General features: G+C 45.2%; 1 protein-coding gene across 2 annotated transcripts in view; it reads left to right on the top strand.

Moving 5' to 3' along the window:
- Positions 1 to 13,078: 13,078 nt before the first annotated feature.
- The window catches only part of mon2 (MON2 homolog, regulator of endosome-to-Golgi trafficking), a 108,606-nt gene continuing 97,753 nt past the window's right edge, over positions 13,079 to 23,931 (top strand). For both annotated transcript variants that reach the window (XM_056282728.1, XM_056282727.1), the window contains exon 1: positions 13,079 to 13,682. In XM_056282728.1, the coding sequence (XP_056138703.1) occupies positions 13,575 to 13,682 (108 nt within the window). In that variant the 5' untranslated portion in view covers positions 13,079 to 13,574. The remainder of the gene's footprint in view (positions 13,683 to 23,931) is intronic.

Raw genomic sequence — 23,931 nt, 5'->3', positions numbered from 1 at the left:
AGGGTCCGCGCCCCGCCCCCACCCACCCACCGCAGCCTCATTCCCCCACCCAGCCGCATCCCAACACTCTCCTCAGCACCTCACCAAAACAAGGTGTCAAAACAGGCGAGGACTCGGAGGGAGCAGGGCCTTTCTGTCTTCTTCTACCCGGAAACAGCACCGATTTCTGTTTCCGGGGTTTTCCCTTTTCTTTTCTGATTTCTTCTTTTCTGTTTTCCTTTTTGTGGTATGTTCATATATGGCGGTCCCGGTTGTCTGTCATTCGAACCGTTCTCCGAGAGAGTCGGCCCTCGTTTCTACATCCTCTGCTTATTGAACTAGAGGTAGTTTGATCAGGTTCTCGTTTAAGCAGGGAGCGGGTCGGGAAAGCCTCTCAGAGACTCGTGATTTGTTTTAATTTTTTTTCCCACAGTGGCTAAAAGTGTGCACTTGACCACATTTGCTTCTGAGGAAGCATTTTTTTTCCTCTTCTCCTATTCATGGACATCGCTAATGTTCAGTGTGTGTGTGTGTGTGTGTGTGTGTGTGTGTGTGTGTGTGTGTGTGTGTGTGTGTGTGTGTGTGTGTGAGATGTGTAAAATTTAAAAGTGAAATCTGGTGTATTGTTTGAAAGGAACAGAGGGTTGTCAGTCACGCTTGTGGCGTGTGAATGCCTTGAGGTCAGACGGCGTAGAGATCACCCTAACATTTTTCTTATGATAGCCCATGATGACAACTGGCACTTACTGCAAATACTGGGATGTTGTCATCAGGGACAGTTCACCAGCAATTAATTCAATTCATAAACCGTAGTTTGGAATAAAATCAGAACAGCTGGAACAAAGTTCAGGGACCTCGTCGAGAGACAAGCTTAGACAAAAACCTTTCTAGACACATTTAATATTTTTAAAAGGTACAATCCTTAATTACATAAAGCACGCACTGGGGTGGTTTGAAGCTGAGTGTGAAATGGCCGGGATGAGAGTCAGCACCTCCCAGTCTGAGGCCATGGTTCTCTACTGGAAAATGGTGGATTGCTCCCTCTGGGTTGGGGACGAGTTGTTGCCTCAAGTGAAGGAGTTCAAGTATCTCGGGGTCTTGTTTGCGAGTGAGGGTAGGATGGAGTGTGAGATTGACAGGCGGATTGGTGCAGCATCAGCAGTAATGTGGACGTTGTTCCGGACCGTTGTGGTGAAGAGGGAGCTGAGCCGGGAGGCAAAGCTCTCAATTTACCAGTCAATCTTGGTTCCAACCCTCACCTATGGTCATGAGCTTTGGGTAGTGACCGAAAGTATGAGATCGCGGATACAAGCGGCTGAAATGAGTTTCCTCTATAGGGTGTCTGAGCTCAGTCTTAGAGATAGGGTGAGGAGCTCGGAGTAGAGCCGCCGCTCCTCCGCGTTGAAAGGAGCCAGTTGAGGTGGTTCGGGCATCTGATTAGGATGCCCCCTGGGTGCCTTCCTTTTTCCTTTGGAAGTTTTCCGGGCACATCCAACTGGGAGGAGACCCCCAGGGTAGACCCAGACCCAGAACTCGCTGGAGGGACTACATGTCCAATCTGGCCTGGGAACGCCTTGGGATCCCCCAGGAGGAGCTGGAGGGCGTTGCTGGGGAGAGGGACGTCTGGAGTGCCCTACTTAGCTTGCTGCCACCGCGGCCCGACCCCGGAGAAGCGGCTGATGATGAGATGATATGAGATCCTTAATTCAAATGCGAACAAAAGGCGACCATCAAAACACAAACCACAGGACAGGAAGCTGCTGTCACTCCCAGATTGATTGATAGGTCTCTTAATACAAGGACTAACAGTAAACAGCAACTAAATCTCAGTTTCTGATGCTTTCTGATGCTGAAAAAGATTTGTTCACAACTCTAATGGTTGTAAAGATGGGCGTAAAACAGACCCACATTTTGTATTACCATCTGATGAGAAAGTCCCAAATTCTTATTTTCAATCTATAACTCAATGTATATGAATATACACTACCGTTCAAAAGTTTGGGATCACATTGAAATGTCCATATTTTTGAAGGAAAAGCACTGTACTTTTCAATGAAGATAACTTTAAACTAGTCTTAACTTTAAAGAAATACACTCTATACATTGCTAATGTGGTAAATGACTATTCTAGCTGCAAATGTCTGGTTTTTGGTGCAATATCTACATAGGTGTATAGAGGCCCATTTCAAGCAACTATCACTCCAGTGTTCTAATGGTACAATGTGCTTGCTCATTGGCTCAGAAGGCTAATTGATGATTAGAAAACCCTTGTGCAATCATGTTCACACATCTGAAAACAGTTTAGCTCGCTACAGAAGATACAAAACTGACCTTCCTTTGAGCAGATTGAGTTTCTGGAGCATCACATTTGTGGGGTCAATTAAACGCTCAAAATGGCCAGAAAAAGAGAACTTTCATCTGAAACTCGACAGTCTATTCTTGTTCTTAGAAATGAAGGCTATTCCATGCGAGAAATTGCTAAGAAATTGAAGATTTCCTACACCGGTGTGTACTACTCCCTTCAGAGGACAGCACAAACAGGCTCTAACCAGAGTAGAAAAAGAAGTGGGAGGCCGCGTTGCACAACTGAGCAAGAAGATAAGTACATTAGAGTCTCTAGTTTGAGAAACAGACGCCTCACAGGTCCCCAACTGGCATCTTCATTAAATAGTACCCGCAAAACACCAGTGTCAACATCTACAGTGAAGAGGCGGCTGCGGGATTCTGGGCTTCAGGGCAGAGTGGCAAAGAAAAAGCCATATCTGAGACTGACCAATAAAAGAAAAAGATTAAGATGGGCAAAAGAACACAGACATTGGACAGAGGAAGACTGGATAAAAGTGTTGTGGACGGATGAATCCAAGTTTGAGGTGTTTGGATCACAAAGAAGAACGTTTGTGAGACGCAGAACAAATGAAAAGATGCTGGAAGAATGCCTGACGCCATCTGTTAAGCATGGTGGAGGTAATGTGATGGTCTGGGGTTGCTTTGGTGCTGGTAAGGTGGGAGATTTGTACAGGGTAAAAGGGATTCTGAATAAGGAAGGCTATCACTCCATTTTGCAACGCCATGCCATACCCAGTGGACAGCGCTTGATTGGAGCCAATTTCATCCTACAACAGGACAATGACCCTAAACACACCTCCAAATTGTGCAAGAACTATTTAGAGCAGAAGCAGGCAGCTGGTATTCTATCGGTAATGGAGTGGCCAGCGCAGTCACCAGATCTGAACCCCATTGAGCTGTTGTGGGAGCAGCTTGACCGTATGGTACGCAAGAAGTGCCCATCCAACCAATCCAACTTGTGGGAGCTGCTTCTGGAAGCGTGGGGTGCAATTTCTCCAGATTACCTCAACAAATTAACAGCTAGAATGCCAAAGGTCTGCAATGCTGTAATTGCTGCAAATGGAGGATTCTTTGACGAAAGCAAAGTTTGATGTAAAAAAAATCTTATTTCAAATACAAATCATTATTTCTAACCTTGTCAATGTCTTGACTCTATTTTCTATTCATTTCACAACATATGGTGGTGAATAAGTGTGACTTTTCATGGAAAACACAAAATTGTTTGGGTGATCCCAAACTTTTGAACGGTAGTGTACCTCCCTTTGATATGGTCACATAAATCACATATATATAAACACACATACAAGGAAGTTCATCAGTGACGCCGCAACTCAGACCAAGGATGAATTTCAAGTGGTCACAATTCAAACACCAGTTCACAATAAAAGCTCTCTCATGCAAATGTGAGTGCCCCAACATGTCCAGGGCTTGTCGCTCCTTGTTCAAAACCACTGATATATCAAATATGTGGAGATTGATCAGATACAGGTATTTCTCGCTGACCAGATGATCCACTCACCAATCAATCAATCAATTAATGAATTAATCAACCAATCTGTGAAGCAGTCAATCAATCCATAATTCCATTGTCCCAAACGGGACGTTTGTTGCACCGTCAGGATTAAAAACATACGTGACAATCACGATACACTTGAGGACATCCACATACGATAAAGGTTCACAGTATCAAAAGGAGAAAGGAGCAGCACCACATTTTACAGTAACTGTGCAAAAATGCATCATGTGCAACGTAGCAAGACAGTAGTATTTACAGTTGAGGAGGTTAATTCTCCTGATCCTGATCCCTAATTGTCCCTGCCTCCAAACCAGCAGCCTGCCAGGTGGTGAAAACACTCCTCGAACAGATGTAAAATGCAGCGTTGATATTGAAATATTAGATAATTTAAATCAGAGTAGAGGCTAATGGATGCCAAAAACATTAAGTAATTGGGGATTAGTTGTTGCATCAGATAAAGGGGTTCAAGTATCTCAGGGTCTTGTTCACACGTGAGGGTAGGATGGAGCAGGAGATTGACAGGCGGTTTGATGCAGCAATAATGTGGACGTTGAACCGGACCATTGTGGTGAAGAGGGAGCTGAGCCGGAAGGCAGAGCTCTCAATTTACCAGTCAATCTCCATTCCAACCCTCACCTATGGTCATGAGCTTTGGGTAGTGACCGAAAGGGTGAGATCACGGATACAAGCGGCTGAAATGAGTTTCCTCCATAGGATGTCTGGGCTCAGCCTTAGAGATAGGGTGAGGAGCTCAGACATCCGGAGGGAGCTCGGAGTAGAGCCACTGCTCCTTTGTGTCAAAAGGAGCCAGTTGAGGTGGTTCAGGCATCTGATCAGGATGCCTCCTGGGCCCCTTCCTTTGGAGGTATTCTGGGCACATCCAACTGGGAGGAGACCCCGGGGTAGACCCAGAACTCGCTGGTGGGACTACATGTCCAGTCTGGCCTGGGAACATCTTGGGATCCCCCAGGAGGATCTGGAGGGCGTTGCTGGGGAGAGGGACGTCTGGAGTGCCCTACTTAGCTTGCTGCTACCGCGGCCCGACCCCGGAGACGCGGCTGATGATGAGCTGAGATGAGATGAGCATTAATTAGTTTGTCGTCATTACTTTGCAGTTGTCATGTGAGTTGAATGTAACTCTGTTTAAAGACTACATCTATCTTTATACCCAAAAGTAAGGAAAATATATCTAATTCAGCCTCCACTGAATCAGGTGGGGTGTGAAAGACCCTGCGGTACCAGGTGAATGATTGTAGATGATAGCTGTGTTATTGGCTGTGCTTCTTTTTTATCGAATTTGCCGAGTTTTGTCCTGAAATGACATGTAAAAGATACTGACAAGTATTTGTATAATATAATTACTGGTATAAAAGTAAAAAGTCACAATGGATTATTTTTTACAAGTGCCAGGGAAGTTCTGCTGCGCCTTTACTTTGAAATGTTAAACACATCTCTGCTTTTACTTTGTTGAGGGATGAATTTCAGGCTTGTTTTTACAAAAATGAACATGTACCTTTTAGAAGGAAACTCCATTTGTGGGGACTGGAAACACTGCAGTGTTATGAGAGATTTTTCTGTTATCTGCTAACATCTTTACCTAGATATTTTGTCAAGAAATGGTTTCCGATTTGAAACATCCATATCTGTTTCTTTAAAAAAAAAAACACTTTATCGGATGCATGGCTTGATTTAATCACATATATGTCGGTTTAGAATTATTTTACATGTTCTAATGTCAAAAATTAGTCTTTCTACATATGAAAAGGGGCCTTGAGTTCCCTTCCAAGAATGTTAAATTAGACCGTCTTCTCCATGTTTTATCCTTTTTAATATCGAAGTTGATGTCTGATGTTATTTTCCTAAAGCGTGTAGAGGGGATCCATCTAGCAAAGGAATTGGTAGGGAGTTAGTGGAGTGCCTGCCTGAGGAAATGGGGGTTAATTCAGTTTTTGCTGTTGAGAATTTTGCATTGAAAGCATCACATTACAGTTATGATACAGTATAACATTACAGTGTGTTGACCATGTCTAGTGTCATCTGATACTTCACCACACTTGGATATGGATTTGGATTTGGGTATCGTCGATTAACACCGCGTTAGTTACCATTTTCTTTAGAGGCGTGACCCTCATTCCTTATGCTGAAATACATGAAACATTTGCAGGTATAGCAAGTGTTATTAAGTGTTGCCATGGACATGTATGAAAAATCAATTTACGGCACATGTTTTACTCTGACTACTATAAAGTAAGAGCATTACGACTCAAAGTTTAAGAAAAAGGTGGGGCGTCTGATTTTTCTTTGCAAGTGAGTGAATAAAATGCTCTTATGAATAAAACACCATTTGGGATACATATACTGGTCTCTAATTGGCTGGAGGGTGTGCGTTAACCCTGTATAATACACAACTATTATACACAACAACACCAGCTTCCGGTGTGGGAAGATGGCAGTGCGAATTCACATTTGTGGCGGCCTCACCCAATACCGTCCATGCAGTGTTTTTGTCCACGTCTGTGTTTGTGTTCGTTTGACGGCTGGGAGAGCTGGCGCTGGATCGGCTGGGAGAGCTTGGTCTGCTGCATCCTGTAGGCCCAGGGACCACGGCTGAGGGCGGTCTGACAGGATGCGGAAGCGGGGCAGGCTAAGCTAACTGCTAGCCCATGCAGACCAGCAGTTCCGACAACACCGAGGGCGATCTGGCAGTGGCCTCGCCTAGCCTTGACTTTGTTTTTGTTGTCGTTGTGTGGAGTGCGGGGAGGTGAGTCGAAGGTGTCTGGCTGGGAGAGCTGGCATTGGATCGGCTGAGGGAGCTTGGTCTGCCGCATCCTGTGGGCCCAAGAACCACAGCCCTGACCGGAGCTGCGCCCAAAGAGGAAACACCGAGGGCGGTCTGACAGGACTTGGAAGCGGAGCAGGCCAAGCTAACGGCTAGCCATGCAGACCGGCAGTTCCGACAGTCATCCTGGCTGGCGTTCGCTCCCCTGGACAGTGATTTTTCTTTTTTTTGTTTGTTTAGTTTAGATATATGTGTTAGTTTGGAAATATGTGTTCTTGTAGTTTTTGTATACATTTATTTCTAGTTTTTCCCCTTATCCCACCCGATTAACCCAATGGCATATGGCCGGAACTCTTGTCGAATAACTCCCCTGGCTCACGTTTCCACAGGAAGGAAATAGGCGTAACACCAGCTTCCCTCAAACTCGTGTCGGCTGCTCTCGCTCTTTTACGCGCTGAAGCCTCCTCGCATGGACTGCATCACCTTCAGGTGGCGAAGGAGGCGTAGGGAGAAGGCTTTCAGTTGCTTGGCTGCAGGCGCCCGGATGGGCCAGAGGGGTCGCTGGAGAACGACGAGTCCCCGAATACTACACCGATCTACACCCACTAATCCCTCGGGTAAGGGTGGCCTAATCAATGCCTTACCCCGTGGACGCTCTGGCCGTAACCGGTTATGGCGAGTCTGGGATACGAACCTCCCAGCCACGTGACGAGCGGGTTGCAAGAACGGCGGTTTATTCCACTCGGCCACCAGAGCGGCGTTCTTGTAGTTTTTGGATGTGTTTTTGTCTTGCGCTGCGGGAAACGTTTCGTTTCATGTCAAGTGCATGAAATGAAATGACAAAGTGTTTCGGCTCAAGTTTGTTCGCTGTTCTAAATTCATACGCCGGACACCACGTGTCTATGTAACCACAGCAACACACTGAAGCAGCAGCAAGCCCAGTGGACAATCAAAGCTAGCTTAGCGGCTAACTTCTGCTTCGCAATGCAGCGAATTCGGGGGGCAGTCCGGGAACCGCCACAGCCGGGACGCGAACTCGTATCTCCCACTCCGTAAGCGACGACGTTAACCAGTCGACTAAAGCAGTGGTTCTCAACCTTTTTGGGGTCCTGGACCCCCTGCGTATTTTTGATCTAGCCTGAGGACCCCTCCACCTGATCTTGGGGGAGGGGGGTTGCAATTTGATAGAAACAGTAGAAACTGCATTTTAAATTGCATTATAGCATTTATTCACTCTTTGGGGCAAAAATAAGAGCTTTCAGTTGTAACTTAGATATAGTTAACAAAACAGAATCCTTATGCAGTAACTTTCAGATATATGTAACAAAACAGAATATGTATTCAGTAACTTTCAGATATATGTAACAAAACAGAATATGTATTCAGTAACTTTCAGATATATGTAACAAAACAGAATATGTATTCAGTAACTTTCAGATATATATAACAAAACAGAATATGTATTCAGTAACTTTCAGATATATATAACAAAACAGAATATGTATTCAGTAACTTTCAGATATATGTAACAACACAGAATATGTATTCAGTAACTTTCAGATATATGTAACAAAACAGAATATGTATTCAGTAACTTTCAGATATATGTAACAACACAGAATATGTATTCAGTAACTTTCAGATATATGTAACAACACAGAATATGTATTCAGTAACTTTCAGATATATGTAACAACACAGAATATGTATTCAGTAACTTTCAGATATATGTAACAACACAGAATATGTATTCAGTAACTTTCAGATATATGTAACAAAACAGAATATGTATTCAGTAACTTTCAGATATATGTAACAACAGAATTTTTATGCAGTAACTTTTAACAATGCAAACGGGAGCGAGATCTCTTATTAAAATACAATAAATTACACTTGTGAAACAGATGTAATTAGAGAAAAAATTCCTGTTACCCTTTATAGTTTAGGTGGATAAAGGTCTCGGTCACATTTGAGTAAAATAATCCTATTTCTATAAATGTCATAGGATCTTTTTTTAAAGATATTTTATTTTCACGGACCCCTTGCAATTACACCACGGGCCACTAGGGGTCCGCGGACCCCCGGTTGAGAAACACTGGACTAAAGGGTCCGACCCGTTAGCCAAGGACCAACGTGTCTACTTCCCCATGCACGTTACAGTAACCTTTTAATTCTCTAGTCCAGAATGTTCTGACAAGGTCCCGTCGTGAACGCCCCTCTGAATCGGTCCTTTTAGGCCGCATGTGCATATGGAGCTTCAGCAGCTCCCACAAAACATCCTCAGCTGAGTGGGTTCGAGTCTCGGCCGTGTTGACTCGCTTCTCCGCTTCTTCCACCCTTTTGTACATTTTATTAACATCTTGTCTTATCGCATTTAATTGCGGACTGCGGTCCTTCCTGAAACCACGTAGCTCTTTCGGGATCAGGCCCAGGTTAACGTCGCTGTTCGGCTCCAAATCCGTGACCGGCTGCGCGTCGTCCTCCATATCGGTCCTTCGCTCGTGATGTCACAAGGCCTCTGATCCTCGATTCAAAAGGATGTAGAGACGTGTGAACGTCTGGGCCCCGAGGCCCCGAGGACACAAGTTATTCATGTCCCACAGCAGGGAGGGGATGAACTCCTAAAAGGAGAACAAACGTCTGGCTGAGGAGTTCCCGGTGAGACGAGACGCTCTCACACGTTGAGATGCTGTCAAAACACCAAACGATGGCTCACACACACACACACACTTGTTCTCTCCATTCCCACTTCACCTTTAAAAAAATCACACATCCGCACAGACACGCACACTCCATCCTACCTTAAAGATCACACACCAACAGCCTCCAGCATGTGAAAGCAAAACCGGTGTATTCACAAACAATCACACTTCAGTTGCTGGGACATTTTTTCCATTATGCGAACCGCTTATCCTGCTCTCAGGGATGCTGGAGCCTGTCCCAGCAGCCATTGGGCGGCAGGCGGGGAGACACCCTGGACAGGCCGCCAGGCCATCACACACACACACACCTAGGGACAATTCAGTACGGCCAATTCACCTGACCCACATGTCTTTGGACTGTGGGAGGAAACCTCCCACAGTCCAAAGACCACCCGGAGGAAACCCACGCAGACACGGGGAGGACCTGCAAACTCCACACAGAGGGCCACCTGGGACGACCCACTCCACACAAAGGACGACCCCGGGGCTCGAACCCAGGACCCTCTTGCTGTGAGGCGACCGTGCTAACCACTGCATCGCCTTGCTGGAAAATGTTCTCCACCGTCCCCAAAGCTGTTGCAGGCAGAACCTGCAGCGGGAGGACCGGCTCTGTTCACATGGCGTTCAGACAAGACTCTGACAGTGGAGGCCGGGGGGGCGTACTAGGATCAGGATGTTAGGATACGCTTTATTTGTCCCCAATGGACTCTGACAAAAACAATGACACAAACGCAACAAAGCAGCATCAGTAAAAACAAACAAAACAAGACAAACAAACAAAACCGTGACATCCATTTGTAACAGTTGTGTGCCCAGACACAATGAGTCATGTGATCACTCTGTTTTTTTTAATATACTTTATTGATCCATTCATTCATTATCCAAACTGCTCATCCTGCTCTCAGGGTGGCGGGGATGCTGGACAGGCTGCCAGGCCCTCACAGATTGCTCTCTGTGGGGAATTTCCTGTCTGCATTTAACCCGTCCTAGCCGGGTAGCTAGAAGCAGTGGGCAGCCGCCGTGCAGCGCCCGGGGACCAACTCCAGCTCATCTTGCCGTGCCTTGCTCAGGGGCACAGACAGGTGTATCAACCCTAACATGCATGTCTCTTTGATGGTGGGGGAAACCGGAGCACCCGGAGAAAACCCACCCAGGTACGGGGAGAACATGCCAACTCCACAGAGAGGACGGCCTGGGACGACCCCCAATGTTGGACAACCCCGGGGTTCCAACCCAGGACCTTGTTGCTGTGAGGCAACAGCGCTAACGACCGCGCCACCGTGCCGCCAAACTAAAAGCAAACGTTCATTAAAAGTCTCCTCTAGCTCTGGCGTCTTCGTTTGGGGTGTGGAACCAATTTCTCTGTCCTGAGTTAACGACCAACTGGTCCACACCCCGCTCTGCCAAAACCACCGTCACCACTTCCCCACTCTGCCTCAGAGTCGTTCCACTTTACCCATTCAGTCTATTTACACACTTGTACTTCTATTGTACGTAGCAGCTGCTCATTGTATATGTGTATTTATTGGGATATACCTTCTATAAACTCCCTGGACTTTTTTTTTTCAAGTTTGTTTCAAATTGTGTTCTATTTTCATCTTATTCTGTATTATTATTGTTATTCATTTCTCTTGTTGCACACTTTTGGAGTTGCCAAAAAAAAATGTCACTGCTTACTGTACTTGTACATGAATCTTGAATCCTAAATACGTCAAAATCGCAATTAGAGTCAGATTTATTGGCCAATTATATTTCCTCACAAAAGGAATTTGACTGACTTTGGCTCAGATAGATCACGCTAGACAATACACAATAGAATATACAATACACAACAAATAGACGACAAACAATATTCAGCCCGCAGCACACATGATACACAACTGCAGCAGCAGCAAAAAGGCTGAGGCTAAGGCAGGTTAGACGATGATAGTAAAGGCTGGAAGCATGAGGAGACGGTGCCAAATACACGATGTTAAGGATTTCTTCTCTAGAAGAAGTGGTTCTGTTTTACTCACCACGCACAAAACTAGCAAATAATAACAAGCAGAGCAGGTTGGAGCAGTTTAAACCGTGGCTGCCGTCATTTCTGCCACGTTGCTCCCATATTTATACTACAGCGCATTTGATATTCAACCACCACATCACCCCTGGATACCACCATGCCTTATGCTTTATAATGGCTAAATGCTAAGTGTGCACTTGTCTTTTTACTTGCAAAGAATCCGGAATGACGCCATGCGTTTGGTTTTCAAACCTGACAAGATGGGCACACGTCATCTCTATTTGTACCCTTTTACCGGCTCCCGGCTCACAAAGTTCAAAACCGCCTGCTGCAGGCAGAGGCTAACAGTAAGCACTTTATGATATTCCTATCAGTCTCACGTCAGCCTTCTTTCAATTTCTGCAATTCTTACAGCAGACCTTGAAATAACTTGTTCTGAGCTTGCCTCTAGATATTTCATTATTCCACTACAGAGCTGTCTGCAAACAGTAGGGCTGCGTATTGGCGAGAATCTGGCGATACATATCACGATGCAGGGTTATGATTCGATATATCGCGATATATCGCGATACTGTAAGAAAGGCGATTTATTGTGACTTCACAGGCCTGTGTTCTTTGTGCTTCTGCTGCTTCCTGTCTCAGTTTACGTTGTTGGGTTGGAGTGGAAGAGTCACATGGCTGAAGATAGATTACAACACTGCCATCTAGCGGTCGTGGGATTACACGCAACACAAAATGTTTGTCACAAACTTTTACATGTAAACAATTGAAAATCGATACAGTGGTTTTGAGAATCGATACAGTAGCACACAAGATAATATCGCGATACTCCAGTGTATCGGGATTTTCATACACCCCTAACCGTCATACATTAAACAAACAATGCTGATGGATTGAGTACAATGTTTTATATTCTTTTGAATTTGAACAGGATTATTCATTTATCAAATTAAATAATTTGCCAAATGATGTCTCCTTCACTTGATTGCACAATCACATAAGCTGCAGGTGTCTTATAGAATATATTGCACATTTAAGAGAACATTTGAGTGTCTCTCCCCAAAGATCATGTAGTACTACAATGATACGATTCCTATGGAGCCAATGTAGGACTACTGTAACCGGTTATTTTCTTGCCCGGTGCGGGATTCGATACGTGTGTATTGCATCACAAGGCGACATCGCTAACCGCTCGGCGAAAGGGTCAGACCCGTTAGCAAGGGGCTAACGTGTCTTATTAGCAGTTTACACTACTACTACTATTTCATATAGTACTGTAATGCCGTGAGTACTACTACGTAGCGTTCTCTGCGTGGGGTTCTGTGAACGCTGTTGCTGCCGGTAACAGTGGAACTTAACCGCTAATTACCCTCTGGGTAATGTCGTGTAGTCGGTTCATTCATTGCTCATGCGTTGCAATACCACCACGCCACCAGAGGGCGCAGTAGCCTAACGATTGTTGCTGAGTGTAGTACGGTGCTGAGGGTGATGAAGAAGTGAGATAAAAAAGAAAGGAGTTGAAAACGTACGGCGCTCGTCTCTTGCCTCGTTATTATTTTACAGCTATGCTAATGTGATAAAGTCTAGTATAGGACGGGTAATTTCATTTCATTTCATAAATAGGGAAACATAACCGCCAATAACAAATCTAAACGCAGACGTACACGTCTTTTTTTTTGTCGTCTTCGTCGTCGCCTCGTCCCAGGCCAGCGGGGGGCGCTGTGACCATTCCGTTGACTCCGTCTCTGTTTACGGAAGTCGGCGTGACGTGTCAGCGTTCGGCGCCGAGGCATTGTGGGAAAAGGTAGCGGAGCTGGGCGACGGTGACGGCCGACGGGGCACGAAAGGCGCCGCTGAAATTGCGCGGAGACCCTCGGTGGCGAGTAGACGTTGCGAGCCGGCGAACGTGCGGGAATGTGGCGGTGTGACGAGGCGGAGGAGGCCGGCGGGGTGTGACGCGGAGGAGGAGGAGGAGGACGGGGCGGAGGAGAACGAGACGCCGGTGTCGCCGCTGCGTCTTTACGCACACGGGCGGTTAGAAAGGGAATATTGTTTTGTGTGTGTGGCTGGACGCCGGCCGGCCGGCCGCCGATGACCGCGGCGTCCCTCCGGCCCTCTTCCGGGAAGGCGAGCACGTCGGTCGGGTCGCGGGACTGCACCTTCTAGCCTTTTCGGCGCGCTCCCCCCCCCCCGTCTCCCGTCCCCCCCCCCCCCCCCCGTCCGAAGCGGTGTTCCGGGCTCCGGTGGAAAATGTCGCCCAGCAGCCCCGAGGCGGTGAAGAAACTGCTGGAGAACATGCAGACGGATCTGCGCTCCCTGTCCATGGAGTGCAAGAAGAAGTTCCCTCCGGTTAAAGAGGTTCGTGTGTCCGCCGCCGCCGCTCTCTGTGGCGTTCGCTCGGCTGTTTGTGTGTAGATGGCGGGTTGTTCGCCACCAAGTGTCGTCGGGTTTTCCCCCGTCGTCACTTCGTATCTTGTGGGCTAGACCCGCTGTCCCGGGCGGCGAAGCTGTCAGGCTGTCAGGGCTGTAAGGGCTGTCTGGGGTGTGTGTGTCCGTGTGTGTGTGTGTCTGCGTGTGTGTCTGTGTGTGTGTCTGTGTGTGTGTGCGTGGCCTGAAGGCACAGACAGCCACTTGTTCCCCCGTACGGTTAAAAACGTGTATGTGTGTGTGTGTGTGGGGGGGGTTAACAACACAAAACTATACAGTAAAAACGGTGTGTGTGTGTGTGTGTGTGAGGGGGGGTTAACAACACAAAACTATACAGTAAAAACGGTGTTTGTGTGTGTGTGTGTCCGTGTGTGTGTGTGTGTGTCCCCGTGTGTGTGTGTGTGTGTGCCCTGAAGGCACAGACAGCCACTTGTTCCCCCGTACGGTTAAAAACGTGTATGTGTGTGTGTGGGGTGTGTGTGGGGGGGTTAACAACACAAAACTATACAGTAAAAACGGTGTGTGTGTGTGTATGTGTGTTTGTGTGTGTGTGTGTGGGGGGGGGTTAACAACACAAAACTATACAGTAAAAACGGTGTATGTGTGTATGTGTGTTTGTGTGTGTGTGGGGGGGGTTAACGACACAAAACTATACAGTAAAAACGGTGTTTGTGTGTGTGTGTGTGTGTGTGTGGAGGTTGGCTAGTCAGACAGCAAGCTGTCCTCTTATACCGGGGGGGGGGGGGGGGTCGACAACCTTTACTATCGTAAGAGCCATTTTTGGCCAAACAAATGTGTCCGGGGCTGCTTTGCATATTTGAGCATCACAATGAAGGAAACACACACACACACCACTAAGTCTTAATTAGCCCGTTGACATTAGTAATAGGTCTAAATGAGCATCATTAAGTTTCACCACATGTGGCTGCTCTGCAGTGGGCTGTTTAAGATTATTTGGTGCTTTTTTAGCTTTGCGTTTCCTTTACAGTGATGCCGTGTTTTGTTACATTTATGAGATTATAGAACTGCGGTGTTTAAGAGTGTTGTGTTATTTTCATTGGGGGGACGCTGTTACCAACAACACACAGAAGTCCAGCTCAGGGCGAGGTAATCCTCTTCCTGTCTCCTCAGCCACGTATCAGCCATCAGGCCCGAGCATCAAACACAACTGCTGAGGGTCATTCACTTCATCGCAACAGAATCACAACTTGCTAAAACAGACACTTGGTTGCTAAATAACAGCCTATTAAATAACAGCATACTAAATAACAGCCTATTAAATAACAGCATACTAAATAACAGCGTACCAAATAACAGCGTATTAAATAACAGCCTATTAAATAACAGCCTATTAAATAGCAGCATACTAAATAACAGCCTATTGAATAACAGAATACTAAATAATAGCATGCTGTTATTTAGTATGTTAAATAACAGCCTATTAAATAACAGCTTATTAAATAACAGCCTATTAAATAACAGCATACTAAATAACAGCCTATTAAATAACAGCTTATTAAATAGCAGCATACTAAATAACAGCCTATTGAATAACAGAATACTAAATAATAGTACGCTGTTATTTAGTATGTTAAATAACAGCCTATTAAATAACAGCTTATTAAATAGCAGCATACTAAATAACAGCCTATTGAATAACAGAATACTAAATAATAGTACGCTGTTATTTAGTATGTTAAATAACAGCCTATTAAATAACAGCTTATTAAATAACAGCCTATTAAATAGCAGCATACTAAATAACAGCCTAGGAAATAACAGCCTATTAAAGGGCGGCGTTCTCACCTGTTCAGTGTGATGTCTGTTTGTGAGCATCACTGCAGAGCTTCTGTATCAGGGCCGTCCTGCAGCCTCTCGTCTGAGAGCCGGAGGCGATGTTTGGATTGTGGAGTTCATGGTCGAGGTGGGGAGACTCGAGACTAGCCCCGGCTATTCAGGTTTGGCAAAAATACGCCGGCCGTAGACGTAGGCTATGGTTACACTTCAGTTAACGATTTAGTTAACGGTGGTTACACTTTAGTTAACGATTCGGCGTGGAGAAGAGACTTTACGCCCACAACAATGATGTATTAAAATGATAAGAAATAAGCGTTATTCATTTCCATATAGCTTTTGTCAAAGCTATACGGGAGCCTCGGGAGAGGAGGGGGGGCACATGTGGCTCCGGAGCCTCAGGTTGCAGACCCCCGCGGTACACATATAGAAAAGGGGGGGGGACTTAAGATCAGGTGGCTGCAAGGCGTCCTGTCAGTGTGTGTGAGTGAGTTGTCAAGAGAGGCTGGGGTGATGTGCGCCTCCACATCACACGTTGTTGGGTTGTGTGGTAATGTCAGATGAAGCTGCATGTCTTCCAGTGGTCCTAATAGAAGGGAGTCCAGGATGGGATGTGGGATACTGCATTCCCACCAGGGAGGGGTGAGAGAAACGTGTCTGCTCAACACTGGAGCAACTCATTTTAGTGGGGAGCTGTTTCGTGAGGGCACATCAGAGGCAGTATTCCAAGTGACCTTTTTGTCGTTTGGTCCATATAGACGCAGTATCTCACAGGACAGAATAGTTTTCTAACAGTCTAGTGAGTTTTGAGCATTTTTGTTTGAACTGCATCTTGGCAGTATTGGAGATGTGTGAAGGCTGCTGACTGACCTCACCGTCCTGTTTTGTTTTTTGTGTGACGTCATGGCTAACCCTCAGAACGGCATGGGACATGTGACGTCACCAGGGCCGCTTTCTACAGCACACTCACTGTGAGCTGTTGGTCATTCAGAGAAGCCAAGCGTCAGAAAACCTTTTACTTTGCTCCGCTTTGCCAGAGCCACACAGCCCGCTTCATGACGTGTTCTGCAGGTTTTATTTAACCAGACTACAATCCAGTCTACAATGTTCAGTCAGTGCGTCAACGTCACAAATGCCTTCACTTCTAAACCTGAAATTGTTGGCCAGAAAATAAAGGTCTTGATGTTATTTTAATAGAGATTATTACTGGTGTGGTTTGGCCCATGCCATAAAGACGTGCAGGTGTTTTTTTGGGCGGTATTACTATCTACACAATATGCTGATGATAATCTGCACAATATGCTGATGATAATCTACACAATATGCTGATGATAATCTACACAATATGCTAATGATAATCTACATAATATGCTGATGATAATCTACACAATATGCTAATGATAATCTACATAATATGCTGATGATAATCTACACAATATACCTATGATAATCTACATAATATGCTAATGATAGTCTACACAATATGCTGATGATAATCTACATAATATGCTGATGATAATCTACACGATATGCTGATGATTATCTACACAATATGCTGATGATAATCTACATAATATGCTAATGATAATCTACATAATATGCTGATGATAATCTACATGATATGCTGATGATAATGTACATGATATGCTGATGATAATCTACATGATATGCTGATGATAATATACGTGATATGATGATGATAATCTACATAATATGCTGATGATAGTCTACACAATATGCTGATGATAGTCTACACAATATGCTAATGATAATCTACATAATATGCTGATGAACACAATTGGTCGTCTCTGCAGGTGGGAAGCCGGATATGAGTATGTGTCCTGGTCGCTGCACTGGCGCCTCCTCTGGTTGGTTGGGGCGCCTTTTCGGGGGGGAGGGGAAACTGGGGGGAATAGCGTGATCCCCCCACACGCTACGTTCCCCTGGTGAAGCTTCTCACTGTCAGGTGAAAAGAAGTGGCTGGTGACTCCGCATGTATCGGAGGAGACGTGGTAGTCTGCAGCCTTCCCCAGATCGGCAGAGGGGGTGGAGCAACAACTGGGACGGCTCGGAAGAGTGGGGTAATTGGCCAAGTACAACTGGGGGGGGGGGAAATAATTTATTTTCATAGTTTTTGCCATCGTGCATATCAGCTGTGGTATCATGTAGTCACCAACTTGTAAATACGTGGTTAGATAACTGGGTTAAATTGGACTTGTTGAAAGATGTTGGGCACTTGTTCATTTGTCCCATATGACGCTGTTGTAAAGCTGAGTCCAGCCGTGGTCCCTCATCCAGAATCTCCCAAATGAAACTAGCGAGTAAAATGATATCACGACCGATATGCAAGACCACACAAGCTGTGAAAACAAGACCTAGGAAACAGAACGATCCCATCACGTCACACAGCAACACACTGTCATCCTGGTGCTCCATCAGTGACTCCACACTGATGGAGTTATGAGGAACCAGGAAGGCTCTGATTGATTTTTCAGCATCGTGGCATCACGCTCCACACCCCTCCTCCTCTTCTGAGGGCTGGTCGGTGTGAATGGGGGAGTTCTGCACCGTCTTGCACTGATTGCTTTTGTACTGGAAAACTTTCTCTCTCTCTCTCTCTGTCTGTCTGTGCTTCGTCTGTCTTTGTCTCTGAGATGAGCGAGCTTCCCACCCTGAATATACCTGTAGTCTTGACGATAAAAGCATCTTGGAGTTCTATTGTTTGGCACACTAAAGCTCTGCTGGCTTTCCCACACAAGTTGCGTACGCCGCCGGTATCAGAACAGCTGTCTTGAAGGGAGAACCACAATGATCTGACAGTAATTGTTAAAAGGTCGCCTTTAACGAGGCTCTTAATGTTGCGCATATTCATTTCCAAAAAGCTGCTGACCTCACGGAGTCTCTCCCAGCGTGTGTCTAAAAAAAAAAGAAGAAGCAGTCTTTGAAAAAGATAAAATAAAAAATAAACCGCTGCGCTGACATCGCTTTGCAAAGGAATGAGCTGACATTTACTTCACAGGTCAGAACTTCTGAGAGGATCTCTGCACAAATCAAGGCTTTGAGAAAGCACCGAAATTTGGTTCTGATGTGCCAGTGGCTCTTATCAAATAATATTTCACTTGTTTTTTTAGTCTGTCAGAATTGCAATCATGGGCATCCGGGTGGCGTGGCGGTCTATTCTGTTGCCTACCAACACGAGGATCGGCAGCTCGAATCCCTGTGTTACCTCCGGCTTGGTTGGGCGTCCCTACAGACACAATTGGCCGTGTCTTTTTTAGATACTTCTTCAGCTCACATTCATTTACGTGTCCCCAATGCACCGACTGTAACTACAGACATGCGAGTTGAAGATCATCATCTTTCGGCTTGTTCCCTGTTTCTCAGGGGTTGCCATAGTGGATTTTTGCCCTCCATAGCTTTCTGTATGATGCATCCTTCTCCCGCAGTCCAATCCTCCTCGTGTCCTCTAAATGGTCGCCATATTTCCCTTGGTCTTCCTCTTTTTCTTTTACCAGGTATTTCCAGGTCCAATACTTTCTTTCCTATATAGGCTATATGTCTCCTCTCTATACATGTACAAACCATGTCAAACTAGTCTCTCTCAACTTCTCATCCATTCCTCTGGTCTTGAACGTAGCTCACACTTCTTAATTTCTCTTCCAGTCTTTTCTAGTAACTCCAAGGACCAACACAGCATATTCATCTTTGCTACCTGTAATGTAGATTCTGGCCTCTCTGTTGTTGTCACTGCTTCCATACCCTACAGCAGGGGTGCCCAACTCCAGGCCTCGAGGGCCGCAGTGCCGCATTTGTTCCAACCATGCACTACACCACCTGATTTATCTAATTGGCTCACCTCTTGGACCAAGGAGGGAAAGGAATTAGTTAAATCAGGTGGTATAGTGCATGGTTGCAACAAATACCTGCAGACGCTGCAGCCCTCGAGGCCTGGAGTTAGGCACCCCTGCACTATACCACCTGATTTAACTAATTCCTTTCCCTCCTTGGTCCAAGAGGTGAGCTAATTAGTTAAATCAGGTGGTGTAGTGCATGGTTGGAACAAATACCCGCAGACACTGCGGCCCTCGAGGCCTGGAGTTGGGCACCCCTGCCCTAGAGCTTGGCAGGCGTGACCATTGTTTTGTATACTTTGCCCTTTACCCTCAATGGCATTCTTTTGTCACAAAGTACTCCAGCTACTTTTCTCCATGAATTCCACCCAGTTGTGTCCTCCTCTTGACTTCCTTCTTAACACAATCTTCTGTCTGTATTGTTGATCCTCAGTACTTGAATTCGTTAACTTCTGGGACATCTTCTCCCCCTAAGGTCAATCCTGGACTTTTTACTTGCTTATTTATACACTGGTACTCAGTCTTTGTTCTGCTGATCTTTAGTTTTCTAATCTCCAGCGTTTCTCTCCAGTCTTCAAGGTCTCTCTCCAACCATTCCTTGTCCTCGTTTGCTAGCATGATGTCATCAGCAAACATGCTCCATGGTGGCTCTTTCTTAAGATGTTCTGTGAGGCTGTCAATCAGTATCACAAACAGGAAAGAGCTCAACGCCGATCCTTGATGCAGTCCTACCTTTACCTCAAACTCACTTGTTGTTTCCACTGCATATTGAACTACGGTCTTACAGTCCCTGTGCATGTCCTGAATTATGCTGATGTAATTATCTGCCATTGCCTTCACTCTCAGGCAATACCACAACTCCTCTCTTGGTACGCTTTCATGTGCCTTCTCTAAATCAATAAATACGCAGTGCAGTTCTTGCTGTCCTTCAATGTATTTTTCAGCTAAGTTCCTGAGTACAAATATTGCATCTGTAGTACTTCTTCCAGGCATGAATCCATCTTGTTCTTTCCCTATAGTCACTTCTTTCCTAAGTCTCACTTCAGTCACTCTCTCCCATAACGTTATTGTATATCCCATCAATTTTATCCCTCTGAAGTTGTTGCAACTTTGAGCATCACTTTTTTTTCTTGTAAATTGGTACCAATATGCTGTTTCTCCATTCATCTGGCATTTTCCCAGTCTGTATTATGTTGTTGAAGAGTCTAGTCAGGAACTGTATGCCAGTGTCGCCTAAGTATTTCCAGACTTCTGCTGGTATATTGTCCGGTCACACAGCTTTTCCATTTTTCATTCGTTGCAACACTTTTATCACCGCATCCCTTGTAATCTCTCCCGCGTCTTCTTTATTCCTTGGTGGTTCATCTGTCCTTCTTTCTTTGTTATTGTCTTCATTCATTTGGTGATTGAAATAATCCTTCCCATCTCTGTAAAATATCCTCATCTTTTGACAGTACTCTTCCATCTGCATCCTTGATCAGTTTTACTTGTTCAACATCCTTGCTTGCTCTCTCTCTCTCTTTGTGACTGTTCTAGTATATATCCTTCTCTCTTTCCTTTGTATCTAGCCTTTTGTAAAGGTCCTCCTATGCTCTTGCCCTTGCTATCGCTCTCTTAGTTTCGTTCTTTGTTTTCTTGTATTCATTCTTGTTTTGCTCTTTCTCATTTTTGTCCAGCTTCATTTTGGCCAACTTTTCCTTCTTTATGCGGTGCTGCACTTCTTCCTCCTTCCTTCCTTCCTTCCAACTTTACTGTCCCATCTTTTTATCCCCTTGAGATTCTCCTAGCGCTCACTTGCCTGCTTCCCTTAGTCCTTCTGCTGTTCTATCCCAATCTAGTGGCAATCTATTTCCCAACAGCTCTCTTACCTTCATCCCAAAGCTTTCTCTATAAGGTTCCTCTTTCATCTTCCACTATTGAATCGTTCATGCTGCTGATCTTTGCATTAGATTACATTACATTACAGTCATTTAGCCGACGCTTTTATCCAAAGCGACTTACAATAAGTGCATTTAACGTTTGCACTTTTCTCAGTTTGCTTCTTGTCTTTATTTGGCATATCAGTGGTCTGTGTTGTTTTATTACACACTCGCTTGGTATTACTTGGCAATTTACAGCTTCCCTTAAGTGCCGCTTTTTGCATAAAATGTAGTCTGATGTGTAGTTCTACCTCCACTCTTGTAGGTTGCTGTCTGATTTTTCCTCCTTTTGAAATATGTATTAACTATAGCCATATCATTCCTTTTAGCAAAATCAACTATAGACTCCCCACCTGCATTTCTCATTCCAAACCCGAATTTTCCCATGACATTCTCATCGCCACCATTTCCTTCTCCCACGTGTCCATTCAAGTCTGCTCCAATGAAAAGTCTTTCATCCCCTGGTATGCCTGCCATTACATCGTCCAGTCGTCTCCAGAAATTCACTTTTTTTTTTCCTCATCGCAACCCACCTGTGGTGCATAAGAACTTACACAATCTCTCGACCATTAAAATCCGCAGATGGAGCCCTGCTGGTTATTCCCAGGTCTCGGTTTGTCACAAAAGGGTGATCGGGCTTTTGCTGTTAGAGCCCCCACACTATGGATCTTTCTTCCTATTGAACTAAGACAAACCAAGCCTCTAGCTTCCTTTAAATCTCTTAAAACTTTTCTTTTTGTGAAAGCTTTTACAAATGTTTGATATTTGTTTTTTATTTATTCATACTGTTTTTATTTTTACTCTCATTTAATTTTGTGTTATTCTTATTTTTGCCTTGTCTGGTTTTATTGCTTTGCAAAGCACTTTGTAACATTGTTTTAGAAAAGTGCTATATTGTTATTATTATTATTATTATTATTATGTTTGCCAGAAGTCCATCCAAATCAGCCTATCCGATTCCCTGTTTACTGCTGTGACTTCCTGTTATAGGTCTCTGTGTATGATTATTCCCACACCATTCCTTTTACTGTCTGTCCCATGGTAGTATATCTTATAATCTCCTCCAATCTCTCTTGCCTTGCTTCCTTTCCACTTTGTCCCCTGAACACACATCACGTATATTCTTCCCCTGTCCATTATGTCTGCTATTTCTCTCCCCCTGCTTGTCATTGTCCCAACATTAAGTGTGGCCATTCTAAAGTCTTTCTTCTTCAGTTGCCTCATCTCTCTTTTCTGTCTTGCTTGTACCCCTCCTCTCCTCTGTCTTTTTTTACGTTCCCCATCAGGCATATAGTTTCCGTTAGTACCCTGTGAGGGCACAGCAGCAATGGCAGTTGTTAACTCGGGCCTCGACCGATCCAGTATGTCATTCTTTTTTTTTGAACCCCCCCCCCCTTCTCCCCAATCGTATCTGATCAATTACCCCACTCTTCCAAGCTGTCCCTGTCACTGCTCCACCCACTCTGCCGATCCGGGGAGGGCTGAAGACTGCCACATGCCTCCTCCGATACATGTGGAGTCACCAGCCGCCTATTTTCACCTGACAGTGAGGAGTCTCACCAGGGGGACGTAGCGCGCGGGAGGATCATGCTATTCCCCACAGTCACCCCCCCAACAGGTGCACCGACTGACCAGAGGAGGCGCTAGTGCAGCGACCAGGACACACCCACATCCGGCTTCCCACGCACAGACACGGCCAATTGTGTCTGTAGGGACACTCGACCAAGCCAGAGGTAACACGTGGATTCGATCCGGCGATCCCCGTGTTGGTAGGCAACGGAATACACTGCTACCCTACCTGGACGCCCCAGTGTGTCATTCCTGGTCTTGTCAATCTGCAAAATAATTTGGCAGAATTTTACATCAGATGCCCTTCCTGACACAACCACTAACTGTATGGACGGGGGCACAGGCGCTGGATGCCATCCCAGTATTCATGGACTTAGCCCATGCCTGTCGCCTGCGAGTCACAGATATATTTACAATTGTTTCATTTAGGCAGAATAAGTTAAATGCTATAGTTTAAATGCCCGTTAACGTTAGCGGTCTTGCACTGATATACATGGCATTAGCTAGCTTCGTGGGTAACCTAATTTAGCAATGGACAGCGTTATAAGCTGCTGTGAGGTTGCCAGAGAAATTTTAGAAGTGACAAGGGATAAATGATAGGACCGTTGCTTGTTTACTCTCTAAAACTGCCACACTGTTTCATAAATAAACTTACAATCAAGTCTGTCAACAGCTTAGCCTACACCGCTCAACTACTGTAACGTTAAACGTAATTTTGACGTTCGACCGATGGTACCAGCTTTCACATTACTGCAGCAAAACCAGGCATGGCTGTTGTCAGGCTTATGTAGGCCGAGAGGAGACGTGATGAGGGATATTTATTATTAAGTAATGTATTTCACGGGACAATTATCAACTTACCATGAACACAGATGATCATGTGTTGCCACTGGGGAGTTGCAAACTACGCAATGAGCACACTTATAACATGGTTGACGGATCCATTTTCTGTCTCTCTGTTCCTTTTTTAACCCATTGACAACAGAATTGTCAGTATTCACTAAAACGGCCTACTAACACGAGGATCGTCGGTTCGAATCCCCGTGT

The sequence above is a fragment of the Lampris incognitus genome, chromosome 6, assembly GCF_029633865.1.
Source record: "Lampris incognitus isolate fLamInc1 chromosome 6, fLamInc1.hap2, whole genome shotgun sequence".
Taxonomy (NCBI): domain Eukaryota; kingdom Metazoa; phylum Chordata; class Actinopteri; order Lampriformes; family Lampridae; genus Lampris; species Lampris incognitus.
This window is presented reverse-complemented; position numbering and strand designations above follow the sequence as displayed.